This window comes from Accipiter gentilis, chromosome 10 (genome assembly GCF_929443795.1).
Source record: "Accipiter gentilis chromosome 10, bAccGen1.1, whole genome shotgun sequence".
Taxonomy (NCBI): Eukaryota; Metazoa; Chordata; class Aves; order Accipitriformes; family Accipitridae; genus Astur; species Astur gentilis.
The window spans coordinates 34,038,055-34,058,800 of NC_064889.1; the positions used below are offsets into that span (position 1 = coordinate 34,038,055).

The following is a 20,746-nucleotide window of genomic DNA, read 5'->3' on the forward strand; positions in this document are numbered from 1 at the left end:
AGACCAGCCCCGTCCCGGTTTTTCCCCGCCGCCACGTCGAACCGGGAGCCGTCGCGGCCTCCGCAGGGACGCGGCTGCGGCAGGCGCCGGGTGGGCGAGGAGCGCGGCGGCCGCCCCCTACGCCAGGCCGGCGGCGGGCCCGTCCCGCGCTCCGCCAGGCCCCAGAGGCGGTTAGCAGGCGCGCGCTGCATTGTGGGCAGGGCGAGGAGTCGTGCCGCCATTTTGTCTCTGTCACTCTCGGCGGCGGCGGCGCGGTCGGTCGGGGAGGAGAGGCGGCGGCGGCGGCGGAGGAGCAGCCTGCGTTTGGCGAGAGGGGATTCGGCCAGGAGGACACGATGATATCGGCCGCCCAGCTCCTAGATGAGCTTATGGGCCGGGACAGAAACCTGGCCCCGGATGAGAAGCGCAGCAACGTGCGGTGGGACCATGAGAGCGTGAGTGAAGCGGAGCCGCCTCTCCCCTCCCTCCCTCCTTCCCATCCCCCTCGCAGGGCCGGGGTTTTGTCGTAGCGACACGGACCGCGGGTGCGGGCCTGCACCCTTTTGCCGAGGCCCGGGGGCAGCAGCGGGGGCGGGGGGAAGGGATGAGGTGCTGGCCGCGGGTAGGGGAGGGGGTTCCCCGGACTTCGGCGGGGGTGCGGGTCGGGCCCTTCGTGCGGAGCCCGAGGGTGCGGGGCTCCTGCATGGCGGCCGCGGGGCGGGCTAGGCCCGGGCCGTTGCGCGGGAACCTGGCTGAGCCTTAAGAGGAGGAGGAGGAACCGAGTGGCCGGGAGGGAGGAGGATCCCGCCATCGCAAGGCTGTGCGAGAGGGCTTGCGCTGTTGTTTGGGCTGCTGGGAGGGAGGGGAGAGGCCTTGTGTTTGGGTTTCGGCGCAAGGGGGAGAGGTTGTGTTCTCCGTGGAGTGTCGATAAACGGGAACAGGGGTTTTCTAAGAGGCCTGTTGGTGGCTGAGATCTCCCGTGGGGAAAAAGAAAAATAATGGGGGGGAGGGGATAGTGGAATTTTGCTCTTCTGGATAGAAGCCTGATGGTTTGCACGAAGGGAGATGAGGCAAATGGTAGTAGTTTGGAAGACAAATGTCTCTGGATCTCTTCCGGAGTGTGGTATTGGGGAAGGAAACAGAAGGGTACAGACGTATTGACTTAACTATCTGGAGGTTATAGCACAAGGAAGAACCGTAAGACTTTTGAAACGGAGGATTTTGATAAGAAAAGCTTGATTCCTTCTGTCCTTCCTCAAAGGAATTCTGCAGCTCCTGGCAGGGGCGGGGGGGAGCTACACTAAACAGTACTATTGTGTAGTAGTACTTATGTATTTTTTGTTAACGTGGTTGTTCGTTAATTTTCTGCAATAAATAGCTCAAACGACAGTTTTTAAATTATTTTGGCGTGGGGTTTCTCCTAGCTATGGTTGAGCTTTAATGAATGATGACTTTTAGTGACACCCAACGTAGCCGTATTGTAAGTTATTAAAAAAAATCAGTGGTAGTTACAAAGTTCCTATAGCTGCTTCTTTGGGAGAGATGAACACTTTTTTTCCTTGTTCGTGATACGTTTTTTGGGTTATGGTATATGTTAAAAGAAAGTGTCACCGTTACAATAGTTTGTTTATTACCTGTGTGGTAGGAATTTCTGTGGTTTAAGCTGCAAAAAGCATTTAGCTCCCCCCCCCCCCCCCCCTTAGCATTTTCTTGGGATGTTGTTGAGAGGAGGGAGAAACGCTTGCTTTTGGCTGTTCTAAATTGTGTCTTAATTACAGAGATGGGAATTTCACTTTTTCAGATGAGTTGTACTATTTTAAAGATGGCTAACACATGTTTTAATTTGTCTCGGAACACATGAGATAAGGACAAATATCATGTCTTAGATTTTGCAAGTGGAAGGAACACCCCCCACCCCCTATCCGCTTGAAAAATGCTGCTATATAGGTAAGCTGTGCACATCAGTAGGAGGTTGTGAGTTCACGAAGTTTTCATGGCCTTCTTAATGTCTTTCCAGACCTCTCTTACTAACCTTATATCATTATTCGATTAGGTGTTCAGTTACATATTTTCTTTTGATTCTGAAAGTAAGGAGGAGTTCAGCTTTGGAAATATGAAGTAAATGGCTTGAGCCATGTTGGTCCAGGTAGAATAGATAAGGGGATTGGTTTGCTTTATTTGGTTTATTTCTTAAGGTGAGAGAGACTTTTTTTTTTTTTTTTCCTCATTCTCTTTAATCAAGTTCAGATTACTTTCTTTGTCTTCAGGTGAACACATTTTTCAATTTTAGGCTGAAGAGATTGACTATAACCCTAGGAATCTGTCTCTAAGCTGTTCAGTTTTGTTTCAGAAATGGGGCCTTGTCTCTTCTTCCCAGTCCTCCTTTGACAATTTAGAAAGTGGAGAGCTGTCCTGTGTCTTAAGGCCAGTGGGAAATTTACCAGCTTAGGGTTGGGCCTTCAGTCTTGCAGGAACTGCTGCTGTTTGCTCTGCTCCTGCTTTTATTTATGAAGTTTATAGGACAGTAATTAAATGCAACCTCTCTGAAAGGAATGTTTTCATAGATTCCTATAGTCAACTGATGAGTTCATAAAAAAAAAAATAAAAAATTTACCACTGTTAAAACATGTGTTTCGGTTTGACTTCCTACATCACCTAAAGATTAAATTTGCAATGCTGAGGTGTTTTTAAAGACAGGAAATGCAGATAAGGTTCAAATAGTAACATTAATTCATCTGTTTGACTGCTGTTTTGCTTTTCAAATGAAATACATATGCTAATGTCATTTCTTGTAAAATTAGACCATATATCAACATGTAGCCTTTTCAATGAGCATGTTGTACTCATACCAAAGTTTAAGATTTTGTGTCACATTTCATCAGTTTTGGATATGGAAGGTTATCAAAACAAGGTCATCTCTATTTTCTTTATAATTTGTAAATTGCATCTAGGTGGTTATTGAAAACTATATGGAAGGTGCAATGAAATACAAAGTAGGAGTAGGTTGTTTTGAAGGTGTGGAAGCAGAAGCTCAGATAGCTGAGCATTTATTTGCAGTTATAATGAAACATGTTGATCATGTAAAGCCTTTTGTAGAGCTTAAGATCTTACTTTAAAACTTTGATATGATTAAAGCCTTTAATCTTAAAAAAAAAATGAAATCCCAGTTGCTGTATATTTCAGTATTGCAGCCTGTCCTTAGATGATCGATTCTAGTTTTGGCATAAAGGCTTTCTGTTTTGTATGCAGGAGAAAATTATTAGTATCATATATTTTAGTCTATCTGCTTACTGTCATATCCGTAGACAAAGTATATTTCTGGAACAGTAACTATTGATTCATGCATTCTTGCTTTAATATGCCACCTATACAAAACAAGTTTATGTGGAAACAGCAATTGTGTAAGAGTTCTGAGGCTGTTGTGTAGCATAAGAAAGCCCAACATTGACTTCCCATGCTTTTTATAAAGCTTTGAGATGGTGATGGTTCATTCCTTCAAGGTAAATTCAGTGTTTTCAGAAAGTGGGGAGGGGTGGAAAGCTGTTATGGACAAATGACTGTGAGCAGTTATCTCTGATAGGAATGCAGTTTCTCAAAGTGTAGGTTCTGTATTTAAAATCTGATTTGATGGTATTAGCTATTTATGATGTGTTACACTTTTATGTTTTTTAATGCCAGTACAAACATTGGGTTGCATCTAGATAGAATCTCAGATCTTAATCCTCCAGGGGATGAGGGGAAGGGGGGGCTTAATTAAGTTTTGCTTGCTTTGGAAGAATACTAATATTGGAAGGTTATCTCTAAGAGTGGGGTTTGGGAGAAGGGCTTATGTTTGTTTGGTTTTGGCTGGGTGGGCATTGCTCATAAAATGTCTGATGAATGTGAACTCTAATGGTTTCAAAGAACTCATCTATATGAAGGAATTTCCTAGGTTTTGGTGTGTAAGCCACAACCTGCTGGATTTTATTCTCAGCCTTTTTACTAGGAATTGTCTGCCTAAAGGAATTTGCTTACATAATCAGTTGTCCTGATACTTGTCCATCAGTAAATAATTTCTTGCAGAAGAGGAACATGTTAGTGTAGAAGTCTTAATGATACAGAGCTGTCAATAGTTTCTTTATATAGGAAAGTTTTGAATTGGTTCACAGACTCTGGAAGAGCTAGCCATTCTTGCTGTCAGCTTAGTCAAATTTGAGGTGAAGGATACTACTTTCCCACCTCCAAGAGATTTCAAGGGTTAGTGAATTTGAGATGAAGTAGTGGAAAGTTCCAAGTGTCTGTCTATAATCGTTCTAGCGTCTTACCAAAATGTGAGGCCCTGGGGGCTTTGAGACACAAGCTATGGCTAATCCTGCTGTGGTAGTTTGACAGTAACATTCCTGTCTGTTACATGTTCTTGGTAGCGGAGTCATCAGAATAATTCGGCAAAAAGGAATAAGTGCTTGTTACCTGCATAGGTAAATATCCTTACTAAACTGTCTGTTGCTTTCTTTCTGCAAATAGGGAATGTATTTCCATATTACTTCTGGCTTGTGCTAAGTGCAGCAGTCTGATAAGCCATGGATGAGTAATGCCATTTGAAGCGTATCACCTCTGTTTCAGTCCTTTAATGGCCCTGTGACTCTTCAGTCGTTTCTTGGCCCTTTCTATTCTTACTCATCATTGATCACTTAAGACCGACTGTAAGTGCAGCTGACTGGCATCTACAGCCTGTCAAGGCAAATGTGGCACACGGTGAAGCTAAGCCACAGTGATTCCTTTCAAGATTCTCTCAAGTCATGTTTTTCTGTTGAAGTAAAATCAGTTGAAGAGCATAATGAAATAGGTATGAGAGAGGGAGAAAATTGCTGCAGATGCACTAGTTCTGAACCACTCTAATCTGAGTATTTGTTTGCAGGCTGCTGCTTAGGAGAGAGTGGCAAGTAGTTCACTAGGTACCATAACATCCAGAGCTAGTTAGGGGAAAATTACTGCAGCTTTGCAGTGTGTGTGTGTGTGGGAGGGTTTGTTGGGTTTTTTAGGATGTAAATAATGAATACAATATGTGACACGTTTAAGCTGCATATTTTATTATTGGTTACTACAGTTTTGGGTTGTAACCATCAGCTCCTAAGAGGAGGCTTTTCCTAGCAGTGCTGCTTCATAAAATTATTTTAATTATTTCTGATGTTGGTTTGTTTTGTTGTTTGGGGGTTTGGTGGTTTTTTGGGTTTTTTTTTCCCTTCATCATACTTCTGCCTCTAATAACTTTTCCTTTGCACCTTTTGTTGCTACTTGTTTCAAAACTGTTAGAGGCCAGTTGGCATAATTTTTGAGCTGACAGAAGACGTTCTACAACTGTTTTTACAGCATAATACAGTCAGGCTGTAATTATTGTGCTTTTTGTGTCTTAGGAAATTGTCTAATCCATCCCTGAAATTTTTCTGGGGGAATTGCCATTTCACTGACCTAATGCTTGGATATGAGGATGAGAAAATGGAGGAGAAAGAGAATGTAGAGAGAAATTGTATTTCTATTGACTAGTACAGGAGTTCATCCCAGAAACTGCTCCCTTGAAAAAACTTGTTATTAAAACAAGGGATATTGCAGCTTTCAGAGAAGAGAGCCGATTCTGAAACCACATTTTGTCCAGTAACTTTCTCCTTGCTTCCTGAGAAGAAAAAAATTTGTGATTTTGTGTGGTGTTTTCTTAACTGTTCTTGCTAAATTGCTTCAAATAGGTGCCACAGTGTCCTAACGTGGATCACAGGAGAAGTATTCAAATTATATAGTAAAAGATATTTGTTTGTTTGGGTTTTTTGTGTCCATTGCTTTTTAGTAGAAAGCTTGATTGTTTTTTCTGTGTAATCTGTAAAGCAGTCAGTAAAGTTTTAACTTCTGTAGTCTGATTTGCAGTCTGACAGTTAGCATGGAAAAATAAATTGGACTGGATCTGATTTGATCAACTGGTGTCACAGGCATTTCAGTGAGGTGTTGGTGTGGCGTAGGTTTTGGGTCTCTCTCCTCACCCCCATTTGTTAAAATACTTCAAAATGTATCTTAGGAAATAATATGTTGCAAATCTTTGCCCACAGTATATGTGAGAGTATGAGAACTAGGTTGTAATATGCAGTAGCAATTACTAGATTTGCCAAATACTAGGAACTGGTGCAACATAAAAGAGATGTTAGAAGAATGTCCAGGCTAGTTTTGGATTTACACATTAGTTAATGGCAGTCGTGTCTAGGGGAAGGGTCTGTTGAAGAATTAATTATTTAAGACTGCCTATGAAATTACGGATGAAAGTATTTCTGATTTTTGTCTTTTGGGCTGTTGTGAAGGAGATTTCTATATTACAAACTTCAAGAACTGACCAACTTGACTAGTTAAGCCTATGTTCATAGGTGAGGGTGAATAATCTTTTTAACAAAAGCTGGTTTTGTCCCATCATATGTTAAGTATTTACTAGCTAGACTAACAGGTTGGTTTTTTGCTAACTTCCTGGTGGTATTTTTCTGTTATCAAAAAGAACCTGACTTGCTAGCGTAAAAATAGGCTGTGTAGAAACAAAACAAACCCCTTTTTTAGTTGGCAGGAAACCAGGTTAAAATGAATGTCTTCCCTGTCTGCCTTAAGAGGTATACAGTGTCTCTTTGCATATCATTCTTAAAGTAGGGATTTTTAAAAGCATTGGAATGGGGAAGCTTTTGGATGGTTATCATCGTATGTGTTCTTAAGTCTTTTAATTGACATCAGAATCCTTGAGGCGGTACCTTATGTTTGAATGCTGATGGCTCCTGTTCTCCAAGGCACTAGCATTGAAGAAATGAAGGCTGAATACAAAGTTGTTAGAGACAGGCTAAGAGGAACTTGCTTCCATGGCAGACATCCTTACCCCTTGTAGGTTTTCACGGTTAAGGAATTTCACTGTAACTTTTTTTAATAGTCTAATTGGATTTAATTATTTTGGAAATATCAAGTACTATATAGTGTTTACAAATAGATGACTGCTGTAATCTTAAATATTTAGCAGTGAAATTAAGAAATACTATTATTGCAGTGGAAAGTAAGACTTTTGGTGTTTTATTGTTAAGGTGCACCTTGTAGCACTTACTGCTACCAAGTAACACAAAGATAGTGTATGTGTGTAAAATTTCCAGAAATTTTGCAGTGTACAAAGGGGATTTTTACACTATATTTTAGAAAATGGAAGTGATTACCTAAAATTATCAGTTCATGAGGAAAAAAATGATGCCTGTTTCTTTCTTCTCCTCTGTCAGGTTTGTAAATACTACCTTTGTGGCTTTTGCCCAGCTGAATTATTTACAAATACCCGTTCTGATTTAGGTAAGTCTTAAGTTGTGTCATTTTTATTCACTTATATGTAATTACAATTGAACTTTTATTTGCAGACTACATTTTTATTGTTTAATGCTCTGTCAAAACACTTTGAAAATAGGCTTTTTTATTTTTAAAGGATTGCCAGTGATAGTATGTTAAGAGCAATATTTATTCCAGATCCTACTTCCTCTAAGTGAAAAAACTAAAAAGCTAAGTTATTGGGTGTGTGGTGGTTTTGTCCTGAAGTGTTGTCTTCTAGTTTGGTTTATTCTACCTGGGCAAGGTTTTAACTTATTTTTGTGTGAGTATGCTGGTTGGTTGGTTGGGTTTCGATTGTTTGGGGTTTTTTTTATCAGGAGGGCGAGTGGGGTGTTGGGTTGGAAGCGTCTTTAAAGATCATCTAGTTCCAACCCCCCTGCCATGGGCAGGGACACCTTCCACTAGACCAGATTGCTCAAAGCCCCATCCAACCTGGCCTTGAACACTTCCAGGGATGGGGCATCCACAGCCTTTCTGGGCAACCTGTTCCAGTGCCTCACCACCCTCACAGTAAAGAAATTCTTCCTTGCATCTAATATAAATCTACCCTCTTTCAGTTTAAAACCATTATTGAGCTTCTTTACTTTAGAGACTCATTTACTGTAATCGTTATTATTGAAGGCCATCTCTAAATTACTAGCAGTTTTCAAGCGACGGTATGCGGACAACATGTAGTTTGGAGACGGTAACTAGGAGAAACAGGCTTCTTGTCTCAACGTTAATTTCCAAGTCCTTTGAAGAGTTTGATAGACTGGGGAAGGTGAGGAATTTTAACATGACTACCTTCATGAACTCCAGCCACATACGTCCTAATTTTATTATTCTGAAGATCAACGTTTTAAGTAGCCAGTTTATTACAAAAAACACTGGCTGGAGCTTAGAATGTGCTAAGTTACCCTTCATATGTCATTTTTCTTTTTCTTTTTTAAGGCCCCAGGTTTTAAAGTATTACTTTGTTTGTGTAGTTTTACCAATGTAGAACTTGATCTGGAAATTCTGTTTTATATGAAGACTTTATATGTCATCCAGAATCTCCTTTGATTTTATAATTGCTAAACCATATTGGCATTCTTTTTCTTTAATGTGTCTTTCAAAAAATTCCAAGCAAAGGAAGCAGAAAGGCAGGCATAAAAGTCCTTGGGAAGTGTTTATAGCTCTGTTCTGTCATGGTGCACAAACAAGTGCTGGTGTGGAATGTGAATACAGCATTCAAGAATGCAAGCTCAAGCTTTTTGTGTGGTCTTTTTAGGTCCTTGTGAAAAAATTCATGATGAAAATCTACGTAAACAGTAAGTATGTTGCTTGATATGTTAATGCAAATAGTGTTTCTAGTGTGCTTGAAATTTTTTTAAAAGCAACCCAACCATGAGAAACTAATTGCTTTTTGATTTATGTAAAAATTTATTTAAACGTATAATATTCTCTTACCTTGAGTGAGAATTTATAACATTGCAGGTTTTGTTATTTATTTTTCATATATTATGGATTGATGTGAGCTTTCATTTTTAAAATATTTTACCAGGTATGAGAAGAGCTCTCGTTTTATGAAAGTGGGCTATGAAAGAGACTTCTTACGCTATTTACAAAGCTTACTTGCAGAGGTAGAACGCAGGATTCGAAGAGGCCATGCTCGTTTGGCACTGTCACAGAATCAACAGTCTTCTGGGGTGAGTCTGGAAGAATCATTGAGGCAATTTTTCCTCTAGATAGTGTCTTCATGTTCTCTCTTCTACCTGAAGAGACGAGGTATATATTTTTTTCCAGAAGATTCCCGTTAGATAAGTGTCTTCATCTGTTAGCCAGCAGGTTGCATCTAGCCCTTATGGACAAACCAAGTGGCTCCGCAGTCAGCAAGAGTCCCTCTCTGTTCTCCCTAGTCTCTGTTTCCTCAGAATCAGTATCTGTTCTCTGCCCTGGAACATTAATCTGTCAAGTGTTGTCTTTACCCTGTTAACCTCAGTTTACCTTCTCTCCCTTAGTTGCATGTTCCTCATTCTCTCCACTAGTAAGCTGTATCATGGTGATGTTACCAAAGTAGGCAAGTACTGGGTCTTTCGGCAGCTGATAGAGCTAAATCCCTCTGTCAGCTGCCATACTTAGGCAGTGGTCTCTTTGTGCTCCAGCACCATCATTGGCAATTATGGAAGCATCATGGAATCATGGAAGTTTGAGAAAGAAATACTTCTGTGCAACTTTTCTCAGTTCCAAGCTGCATACTAGACAGCTGTTAATGAAAAGCTTAAACCGACTGGGAGAAAAATGTTATGTGTTTACTCCGCTCTTTTTTTTTTTTTTTTTTTTTTTTTTTCTTGTCCCCTGATGGATTTGGAGCAGTGAGTGCGGCCTGTGCTCTCAGAGTTTCATGACTGCTAGGGTAGCCTTGCTCCTTTTTGCTGCCCCAGTTAATTGTTCTGTACAAAGTCCAGTTGCTTCAGAAGGAGCTGTGGACATTATCCAGTCAAGAGAGCTTATTGGCTGTGGAGTAGAGCAAAGGTTGTGGGGGAAGCAGATACAAGTCTATTCTGGCAGCCTACAGAGAGGACGCTACTAACGAGTACATTTGGGATAAAGTGAGATTCTTTTTGCATTTATGCTTAGAAGTTAAATTTCAGAGTCCACGGAACATCTAAGTCATACTTGAGTCTCTGCAAAGATACATAATAGTTCTCTGGCAGTTGCAGAGTTTAAATTTAGGACTTTGAATTCAGATGTCTTACCTTTTATGGACCAGGGCCTTGAATGTTTTTGTGGATTTAGGAGGAATTAGTGTGAGTAGAAGTTGCTTCACTTGGCGAGAATGGAGTAAGCTGTGTTGTGGAGTGTTATCTTAGACTAGACTATGATTAGTAGGTCCTCATGGGAGAAGAGGCAGGAGGAGGTTGTTCCTGAAGTGTCTCTGGAATATGAGAAAACCATACATTCATGTGTTTTAAAGCTATTTTGACAAAAAAAACCAAAACCAAACCAAAACAAAAAAAAAGACACACTTGTACTGTTGTACTGTTTGGCAGGGAGCGGGACCTACTGGTAAAAATGAAGAGAAGATTCAGGTGTTAACTGACAAAATTGATGTACTTCTACAACAGGTGAGGTTTTTTTCCTCCTGTAACAGAGATGTCTCGCCTTTGTTACTTGATTAAAAATTATACTTGAGGTTTTTTTATTGTCCTGTAGATTGAAGAACTAGGTTCAGAAGGGAAGGTGGAAGAGGCACAAGGAATGATGAAACTTGTTGAACAGTTAAAGGAAGAGAGAGAATTGCTGAGGTCTACAACTTCAGTAAGTAATGTGTTTGTAGTTCTGTCAAACTTATTTCAAAATTTGGTGCAACAGTACGTTCTTAATAACCTTGTCCTTACATTGAAGGCATGCAAGTTCTGTGCAGAATTTATTAGAAAATAACAGGACGTGTAAATGTGCTAATCCAACATGTTCATTTAGCATGCTACCTTAAGAGTGGGTTTCCTGCACACAAATTATGAAATTATTTACACAGCAGTCCTGGAGGTGAACCTGCATCTTACTCTAGTTCAAGTCTTAGTTAAACTTTGCCATGTAGTCTCTGCAACATTATTTTACTGAATTACTAATCTGTGTTACAGAAAGCCCTTGTGTTAAGGCTGTGACTAGAGGCAAGTATCTGTCTGATTTTGAGAGCTACAGAAGCCAAGGATAATGTGTTAAGTAGCAAGTTCCTGTCAATAAAAAGGAGCTTATGTTTAAACATTGTATTTTGATGGTTAATATAATGCTCAAATTGTGATTCCTGGTTTGGTTTTTAAATGTTGCAGGCAGCAGTGTCTGTATCCATACTATATGATTCATGAACATTGCACAGCAATAATCACTTGGGTTTATGTTGAAATTTCAGTGTATTTCTCGTGTGTCTTTTGAAACAGTGAATTCATTTGACTACCATCCTTTTAAATAGAAGCCCAGCATTCCTTTTTGTATTTCTTCATGGGAGATTTTAGCCTTTTCATTCCTTGAGACATATTCCATGGTTATTCTGCAGCTCCAGACATTTCAGTTGATGGCAAAGAAATAATCTTAAGAGAGAACTGATTTTTATTTCCTTAATTCGGAGATTGCAAGGAAGCTGCATATGGCTATATACGTATTAATCCTTTGCAGTGAGGAATAAAGTTTGTTTTCTGTGTTTTCTAATTGACCCTTACCTTGTGGCTTATGTGGAGTGGGTGTATGTAGCCTATTTTTGCCCTGTTCATCCTAGTAGGTGCAGTGCTCCAAAGACAAAGCATGCAGATATGATTTTCAGCTTTCACTAGTGCCTAGGATTTGACAACAGTAACAATGAAGTTCTAAACCTCTTCACTGGCTTCTGACTACAACTTTTCTTTTGCTTTATCAAATATTTTTTTTCTGCAGACAATTGAGAGCTTTGCAGCCCAAGAAAAGCAAATGGAAGTTTGTGAAGTTTGTGGAGCCTTTTTAATTGTAGGAGATGCACAGTCCAGGGTAGATGACCACTTGATGGGAAAGCAGCACATGGGTTATGCCAAAATAAAAGCTACTGTAGAAGATTTAAAAGTAAGCATCTTCCTCCGTTATTGAACATTTAAAAATTGCTTGGAGGCTTCCTAGAGTAAATAAAAGGCTGTCCAGTAGACTTTCTCAAATGGGTGAAATACTCCAAAGATGGTACATAAAAATTAAATGGAATCCTACATTGCACATTTAGTCTTATGTTTGCACTGACATCTCTGTTGTATGTGATTACACTAGATAAAAGCAAAGATGTAAATTCAGGTGGGAATTTTTTGTGGCCTTACTAAAGAACTGTAATGTGGCCTCTTCTAGTGAGAATGACAAGCGAAAAAAGCTCTGCAAGACAAAGGATTTCAGTTTCAGGGATTTTAGAAAGTGCATCTATGTAGGCTGTCCTTTGCTTGGAAAAAACCCCTGAAATCTTTTAAAAGCTTAAGCTTCTACATCCTCAGGATGTATAAACTAAGTTATATTGAATGATTTATCTTGAGTAATCTTCATTTCCTTCTGTGAACTTTTTCTTAAAGGAAAAGTTACGAAAAAGAACAGAAGAACCTGACCGTGATGACAGGTTAAAAAAAGAGAAACAAGAACGAGAAGAGAGAGAGAAAGAGAGGGAACGGGAAAGAGAAGAGCGGGAAAGGAAGAGGCGACGTGAAGAAGAAGAAAAGGAAAAAGAGAGGGCTCGTGATAGAGAGAGACGTAAAAGGAGTCGTTCACGGAGTAGACATTCAAGCAGAACATCTGACAGAAGATGCAGCCGTTCACGAGACCACAAAAGATCAAGAAGCAGAGAAAGAAGGCGAAGCAGGTACATGTGTGTTTGTGTGTGTGTAAGTATTTTCACGTAACTTTCCAAAATGTAAAAATCTTGTGGGGACTTGATCTGTCAGCCTGGGTCACATCACTCATTTGTTAGCTTCACTGTTGTTCTCTCTTAAGTGAGTACACTTTACTGGTTCTAAGGTTAAGCAAGTTTTTGCTGCATGTTCACTGTCTTCTCTCCATTTTTGGAAGTAGATGACACCCTTGTGGTAGAAATGGTCTTAGGAGGGAGCTTTGAGTAGGCAAATGCTCCCGAAGAACGGGGTCTATTTTTTTTTTTTTTTAAATTATTATTTTTCTCCTTAAGTTGCCTTTAATTCATAGGATATTTTTAAGCTGTGTGGTTGAATGTTTGAGTAAATGACAAAGGCAGTATGAAGCCATGTACTGAGAAATACTTATATACAGTATGCTAAGGATTGTTTTAAATATTTGTTTTCTGCAAATAATCAATGTATTAGAAAGTGCTACTGTTTTACTATTTTATCTTCTGAGTTGGATAATACCAGCTGACATATACATTTTTGAAATTTTCTCTGAATGTTAAGGAGTCGTGACCGAAGAAGAAGCAGAAGTCATGATAGATCAGAAAGAAAACATAGGTCACGCAGTAGGGACAGGAGACGATCAAAAAGCCGGGATCGGAAATCCTACAAGCACAGAAGCAAAAGCAGAGAGAGAGAACAAGACAGGAAGTCAAAAGAAAAAGGTATGTTTGTGTGAAGACTGAGTTTATATCAAGTTCTGAAACTAATCTTTCCCTAAAGTCTCAAAAGCTCTTAGCCTGTCAGTGAGTGACTGAACGTTCTTCTTAGAATCAAATCAGATGTGGTTTTATAAGCTGTATACGTTGCTGTTTACCAATTTGAAGCATTTTGTTCATTCCAGTTATTGTTAATGTATGTGCGTGCATACGTGCACCCCAGTGTCGACCTCTTACCTGTTACAGTAGTTATTAAAAGCTTACCACTTTGTCTGCAAATTAAGTGTGTGAGGACTTTGATGTATTTTAAGACCTGTTTACCTTTAGAAAAACATAAGCCTGTAATCAGATTTTCATAGTAGTGAATATCTTCTGTTCCTACTGTTAGCAGATATTTCTGTAATTACCCTTTGCTGGTACATGTTTTGTGGGAGACTGATAGCTGATTTTTGACTTGTACCATCTATTACTCTTCTGCACTATCATGTTTCCTTTATTTTCCTTTAACAGTGCTTTTAAGTTGTTTTTCTAATCTATGAATGCAGTCCAAGATAAATCTTGCAGAATTTCTGTAATGCTCTATATTACAATTGCATGCCCTCTCCCCAACCTCCTGCTCTTCCCCCATCCTTCCCCCTTGTTGTTTTGTTTTGGTTGGTTGGGTTTTGGGGTGTTTTGTGGTTCGTTTTTTTTGTTGTTGGTGGGGGTTTTTTTTGTTTGTTTGTTGTTTTTTTTTTTTTTTAATGAAGTGAGATTTGCTTTGTCAGTATTCAGGTGAGTCTCAAAGGAATGCAGTATTAGTCCTTGGAACCCTTTTATAGCAGTACATGCCATGTGCAACAGCATTGATGGTGACTCACTGCTTCATCAAAGGCTGGTGTTCAGAAGCTTTACCTTTAAGTAAGATTAAAAAGAGCTATAGAGAGAACACTAGAGATTCATATTCTGTGAAAAAATACTAATTCACTGTTATTGCTAAATTTCCCCCTTTAAAAGTCTTTAGAAACTTCTGGAGGAATGTAATACTAACTTTGGGCTTAAACTAGTGGCTCTGATGGGGTGTTGACTAATGTCCAGTCTGAAACAGCCACCCCACTTCATTATTAGAGCTGACCATCATTAATGGATGAAACAATTCTGTTATGTTTCTACGGTACTTTTGAGGTTCTCTGGAATGAAAGGTGCTATGCACATGTTTCTGGATTGCATAGGCCTGTTCGCCCTACCCTTACTTTTCCATATTTATCCAACAGATTAGTTCCAAAAATGTCGGTAATGCTTTGTGTATTTTTCTTGCCTGACTTCCTTGGACCATTTTAATTTTTCTGGTTTATTCTGTGGTGCATCTTTAGCACTGATTCTTCTCTTGTTTTGCTTTGCCCTTTACAAGCAAGTGGTTTTTAGCTGCTTGCTCCTTGACAGTGGGACTGATGCTTAGTGACTGAGTATTGTAGCCTGTATCCGTCCATTTGTTACTTTATTCCTACCTGATACTGTGCCTTTTTTGCCTACTTTATGAACACATTTCTGGTACTTAGTCAAGAATGTCCTATTCGGTATTCTGTGTGTATCTGTGCATATAAATAACTGTGTTCTTATTTATTCAAATTTGGTCTGTTTTTGAGCTTAATAGCTTTTCAGTTCTTTCTTTAATCCTTCCATAAATAGAGGAGCTAGCGAACTTTCTTCAGCATCTCAATATTTTCAGTTTTAACTTGACTGATTTCCTTGCTGGCCGTTTTATTTGCTGCTTGCTACTTTCTTTCTCCAGAAATGAGAACAGTGAGGTGATGCTATGAGCTGTGATGAAAATTCCACCTGGGAAAATCAATTACTTTTTTTTGACTATGTAGTCATGACATTTGTAGAAACACAAGTAGGCCTTAGAGCAGGACTATAATGCTGAAGAAGTTTATGTTTTTCCCTTTGTTGGAAAAATCTTTAATAAAAAAAAAAGGGGGGGGGGGGGGGAGAGAAAAAAACCAGACCAGAAGTATTTAACAAGCAAGCATTGAATTTCTATGATGAAGCTGTAAACACCATTACATCCTCATGTTTGCAATGTGGCATTGTAGGTGGTTAAGTAGATATATGAACCTCTAAAAGCTATCTGAAGTGTGTGGCTGGCTACCTGCTCTACTGCTTGCACAAAAAGAAGTAATGTAGAAGTTAAGTTTTAACTTATTACATTTACTGCTACATTGGGAATACTTGGTTTCAGAATCTAACTGTCTTTATATCCACCATTGATCTGCAGTTATAAAAGTAAGCAGCAAAGGCCTGGCTGTAACTATTCATGATAGTGCCTTTCATCATGAAATCTCAAACTGCTTTATAAACATGAATCTTAACAGGAAAAAAAAGCAAGGCACAGTTGCCCAAGACTTGCCTACTGTTACACAACATTAAATTAGTGCCATACTTTGAATATTCAGAAGTCCTGACTTCTTGTTCACTAAAATACTGTGGAACACAGTGACCTTTAAGATTGTAAGAAAAATGTATATGTAAAAATGGAGACACTTAATTTCTGACTCAAGTTTCAGTAACAGGGATACACTTGCTAAAGGAGGGAGCCACCAGCCATAAACACCAGCTCAGCATTAGCTTAATATAAACCAGTAGAACGCAACTACTGTTCAAGTAAACTAACTTCAGAGTAGGTGGAATAAATAGGTGTTTTTTTAAGGAAAGGACAACATCTGTTCTGCAAGTACCTTCATTTTATGAAGGGTTAATACTGGAACATGCCTCCAGACCACTTTAACTTGGCTCTTTACCTTCCTTAATCTAGATTCATATACTTACATAAAAATAATTATATTTGTGATTGTGTTTTGATGTTAGTGATTAAACCTCAGCAAATACTGTCAGAACACCCAAACCCTCAGTAATACTGCATATTACGTTTGGCTGATTTTTGCATTCCCTGAACAGTAGAACCATTATCATGGTAAGAATTCTCACAAAATGTATCTGTTGCCCACACGAACTCAATCAGAAAAACGTGCATGTGTTGAATCAGGAAGCAAAATCGATATTATGTGATTATACCTAATAGATCACAGCTGAAATAATATACACAGTTTCAACAGCAAACTAATTTTATGTGCTTTTAAAGAAAGAAATCTTACTGATGGAAAATACAGTGGAGGAACTAAACTGCTGCAGATACTCCAGGAGTTGAAAGAAGTTCAGTTGCTGGACTATTTGTTGAATATACTTTCTCAGTTCTGCTTGGCAAACTGGAGGTTTGCTATGGTAAACCTATTTTACTATATAAGTTTTTAGAAGAGTTTCATCTTTTGTACCACAGTTTAATAGTACTTTTTTAACCTTAAACAAAATTACCCTTCCTGACCAAATTCAAGAAACAAACAAGACAGAACAAAACCCTGCACACTGCACATCCATAGGGCTATTAAGATCTACCATATCTACATAGGACAGAAGATAAGATTATTGGACTGACTACTAGTCCTCTGCGGGGAAACAAGACTACTATTCCTCAATGGATCTACGTGTGCATCGGAGATACCTATAAGACACAAAAAGAAGACTTTTTAACAAGGTTAGTTAGAGTGCAATCTACCTGCGGAGTTGCAAAACTGAGGGCAGACAGATACAAAATTACTAGTTCTTCAGTTAGCTTTTTGACATCGCTGAGTGCTTTCTCCAAGCACAGTGCACTGGATGTGCTGCTTCAGATGAAACCTCAGTAGTAGTGTTCATTAGGCAGTTGCCCTCATTTCTGTGTGTGGGCGTTACCCCTCCCTTTGGTGGTCTGTTTTAAAACAAAGAAGTTGGGATGTTGCTTCTCTTTTAAAGCTTAATTTCTACTTTGTCTTCTGGAATATGAAAGTGTGTTATGCCAGTCTAGGTGATAACGTTTTTTAAAATAGCTTTTTCAGAGTGTTTGATCTGTGTGCTCCTGTGTTGGGGATATATATATATATTTATTTATATTATTTATTTTAATTGCCCGGATAGCAGGGAATAATCAGAAAAAAGAGCATGAATGTTGTTCTGTATGATGACATCCGAGAGGTTGGTTTTTTGGATTATTTTTTTTTCTCTCCAAAGTGTCTTTACTGATAAAAAGGTTGAATATTGTGGTGTGAAATAATACAGAAATAATTGATATTTTTATTAAATTTGCAAATACTGAATTTATGGATGAGGCACGCAGCTCTAATACTGAATGTTTTTCTTTCCATGGAAATATTTTTACTTCTGGCTTCCTTCCTTCTTTGAAAATTATTGAGGAAAAGATGAGTTTTTCAGCAGTGTAGCAAACTCTTCAGTCAGCTTTCCAATTCATGATGAAATTGTGGGGTCCTTCCCATTTTGCTGTTCTTTTGCCTTTGGAAAATAGTGCTTTTTATGTATCTTCCAAACTGTCTCCCCAAGACTTTTTAATGAGTGGATTAAAAGTGACTGCCATTTCTGTAACATTGAGAATTAATAATGCTGAGAAGCCTGCAGCTTCTGTGACATACCATACAGTAAAGTTGATTTTGATCGTCACAGTGATCCCCACCTTCAAAGCCATTGGTGCTTAATATTGTTTGTTTGCACAAGTATTTGATCATTCGGGGTTGCTAGGCTTTTTTTAATTGGCAAGTATTGATTTATTTGATAATGCACTGATGCATTGTGCAACCACTCTTTTCTGATTCTGTTTGAGAACCATATTAAATGAGAACTGTAAACCGAAGAAGGCCATACACATCATAAATTAAAAATTGGGGACAAAAAGAGTCCCACGATAAGTAAGGAAGCCGTGCACCATAATTACACATTTGCCTAACTTCTCAACTGCCTCTTTACCCCCAATCTGTATATTTCAACAGACAGCTGAGTAGCTGCCTCTGTTAGAAGGTCTATCCTTTTTCCTCTTTTCCCCACCCTGTACTGTCCCCTTTTGACCTTTTTTTGTACCCTCTGCATTCCAGCATGGTAGTCTGAAGCCTATTCCTGTAACTTTTTGAGTATTACTGTTATTGCTATAGAAAGTAATTGTCCCATTTTGTATGCAATATATATCTCACATGTGCAATGTTTGTTTTTACTTTGAAATCCATGGTCAATGTCTTCTTTCATGGCAGAAAAGAGGGGATCTGATGATAAAAAAAGTAGTATGAAGTCCAGTAGTCGAGAAAAACAGAGTGAAGACACAAATACAGACTCGAAGGAGAGTGATACTAAGAATGAGGTCAATGGGACCAGTGAAGACATTAAATCTGAAGGTGACACTCAGTCCAATTAAAACTGATCTGATATGACCTCAGATCAGACAGAGGTAAGTGCATTATTTCAAACTTTGATTAGGGCTTTTTGTTACTGTTTAACAGTGCAGCGTAAGTATGCACAGATGAAGATGGAACTAAGCCAAGTAAGAAGACATACTAAAGCACCTTCTGAAGGAAAAGACAGTGTAGTCCTGCAAAACATTTTGAGGTACATTGTTTTGTCTCAGCTATTTTGTAGCAGACTCGTGCCCCCATTAGTGTGCCTCTTTGGGACATATTTGTAATATAGTCACCATAGAAAAATTAATTATCCTTTTTTATTTTTAGGGATTTTGTTATCGTTTTTTTTAAAAAGTTGAACTGTTTTTGTATTTAAGTCCATATTGTGTTGGTACATCAGCAGAAACTTTTGCTTTAATACTTAATATTTGAGGCACATGTTGGACTACTTTGTTTTCATATAAACTGCTAGTATTTCTTTGTCAAGGATGTTTCTAGTTTTTTTGCTTTATTGCCTTGCATTCTAATGCAGTTTGTTCTGTAACTCGAGAGCCAGTAGCATTGGATTGATGGAAGTGTAGGGTTTATGAATTATTGCAGCTGACTACCATACCTCACACAGCGTTGGTGTTGTGAGCGGCCCATGAAAAGCCAAATTAAAAATCAAGGATTCAGTCAAACTAAGCAGGTACTCATGCCAGGTACTCCTTTCTCTACCCACATCCATGTTTGAATGCTGTTGCCTGTAATCTTTAAGCTTACTGTTGTGTTTTTGATTTTCAAGATAGTGAAAAGGACTTTTTGTGTATTGTGTGAATACTGTAAATCTGATGTTAACAGAATGGAATTTTCTTTCAACTGTATGTAGGGATGCAGTGCTGCCCAGAATTAGATATCTTTAAAGAGTTTAAAATGCAATAAACACTACATAATAATCGCCTTGTTACTTTCAATGCAATTCAAGTCTTTAAGAGGTATGTGTTTAATATTTCCTACTGTGTAGGAGAATTTGCAGTCAGCCATAGTACAGAGAAGTGGAATGGCTGATAACAGACTTCTAAGGCAAATGTAAATACAAATACAGATGCCACCAAATGATTACAGTGTTCATGGCAGAATGTATGCTGAGAAACTGTTTGTTGGAAATGAAACAGCTAAACAATACGAAATACAAATACTGTATTAAAAAGAAAACTTGAAGTTTTTTCCCCACTCTTGACATAGCTTTCTTACTCTTGCAGAAGGTCTTTAGTTGTATTCCTGAAATAAGGAACTAACAGTGGAGAGTACAGCTGATAAATGAGCTTCTTGCACCATAATTTGTTACTGTAGTTTCATTAATTATGCTAGGACTCTTAAACACTTAATGTTGATTATTAAACCATTAATGCTATGTTATTGCTTCTAAAGCCAGTCATGTTCAATGTTGACATTTTTGTAGAGTTAAGATGACAGCTAACAACTGGGCCAATATATAGGAATGGTAAACTAAATGCTCTTAATGCTGTCTAATTGTCTGTTTTCCCAAAATTTTGCATTATAGGACTACTACATGAAGAGTCTGCGAAGACAGCGGAAGACAGCTTAAACTGAAGATCTGCTTTAAAATGAGGTGAAAGAAAGCTGTAGTGGCGTAGAAAAATATAAAGTTGAGTTAGAAATTTTTTTTTTATAAAATTTAATTCAGGACTGGTGTTTCCTCCCAGAGTTCAGAAAGATGTGTTGATAATAGCACATATGCTACTGAGAATATAAGTCCTGTATCCTTTTTTTCTTTAAGACTTTTTAAGATAAGAAACCAACATAACCTGAACACATGGCTTGCTCAGTGTTTAATTGCAAGTTTTCATTCTTGGACTTTAAAACACAAGAATAAATGTTTAGTATTTGTGTGAATCAAACTAAAATGAATCCCATTTTTACAACTAAGGTATTCCTAGCTTCTTGATATACAAGAAATGGAAATAAAGTATCTTTGAATTTCTGTTACAAATTTGATTGTCTCTGTCATTGAACGTTTAATATTAAATAAGTTTCTTTCCTAATAAATCTACTCATGTCTTCAAGTTTAGTCCATTAATTTGGATGCTTAGTTATTCTGTGGTGATTGTGGGTTTGG

General features: G+C 38.5%; 1 protein-coding gene across 8 annotated transcripts; it reads left to right on the forward strand.

Moving 5' to 3' along the window:
* Positions 1-218: 218 nt before the first annotated feature.
* LUC7L3 (LUC7 like 3 pre-mRNA splicing factor) lies at positions 219-20,693 on the forward strand. 8 transcript variants are annotated; one of them, XM_049811815.1, is made up of 13 exons: positions 219-434; positions 7,239-7,305; positions 8,588-8,627; positions 8,861-9,005; positions 10,350-10,424; positions 10,513-10,617; positions 11,728-11,889; positions 12,375-12,658; positions 13,221-13,381; positions 18,484-18,624; positions 18,730-18,835; positions 19,250-19,315; positions 20,171-20,693. In XM_049811815.1, exons 1-12 carry the CDS (start codon positions 336-338, stop codon positions 19,272-19,274), a joined length of 1,410 nt encoding a protein of 469 aa, XP_049667772.1. In that variant the 5' UTR covers positions 219-335; the 3' UTR covers positions 19,275-19,315; positions 20,171-20,693. The 8 variants fall into 8 exon arrangements, 7 of the variants coding, with proteins under 7 accessions (XP_049667772.1, XP_049667770.1, XP_049667773.1 ...); XM_049811813.1 differs by having other exon boundaries at positions 19,250-20,693; XM_049811816.1 differs by lacking the exon at positions 19,250-19,315.
* Positions 20,694-20,746: the final 53 nt, after the last annotated feature.

Excerpts from the sequence above, each read along its gene's own strand:
- LUC7L3 (XM_049811812.1), top strand. The coding sequence starts at position 336 with ATGATATCGGCCGCCCAGCTCCTAGATGAGCTTATGGGCCGGGACAGA. Across the intron at positions 8,628-8,860 it reads GATGAAAATCTACGTAAACA|GTATGAGAAGAGCTCTCGTT; the intron begins GTAAGTATGTTG and ends ATATTTTACCAG. Across the intron at positions 11,890-12,374 it reads CTACTGTAGAAGATTTAAAA|GAAAAGTTACGAAAAAGAAC; the intron begins GTAAGCATCTTC and ends TTTTTCTTAAAG.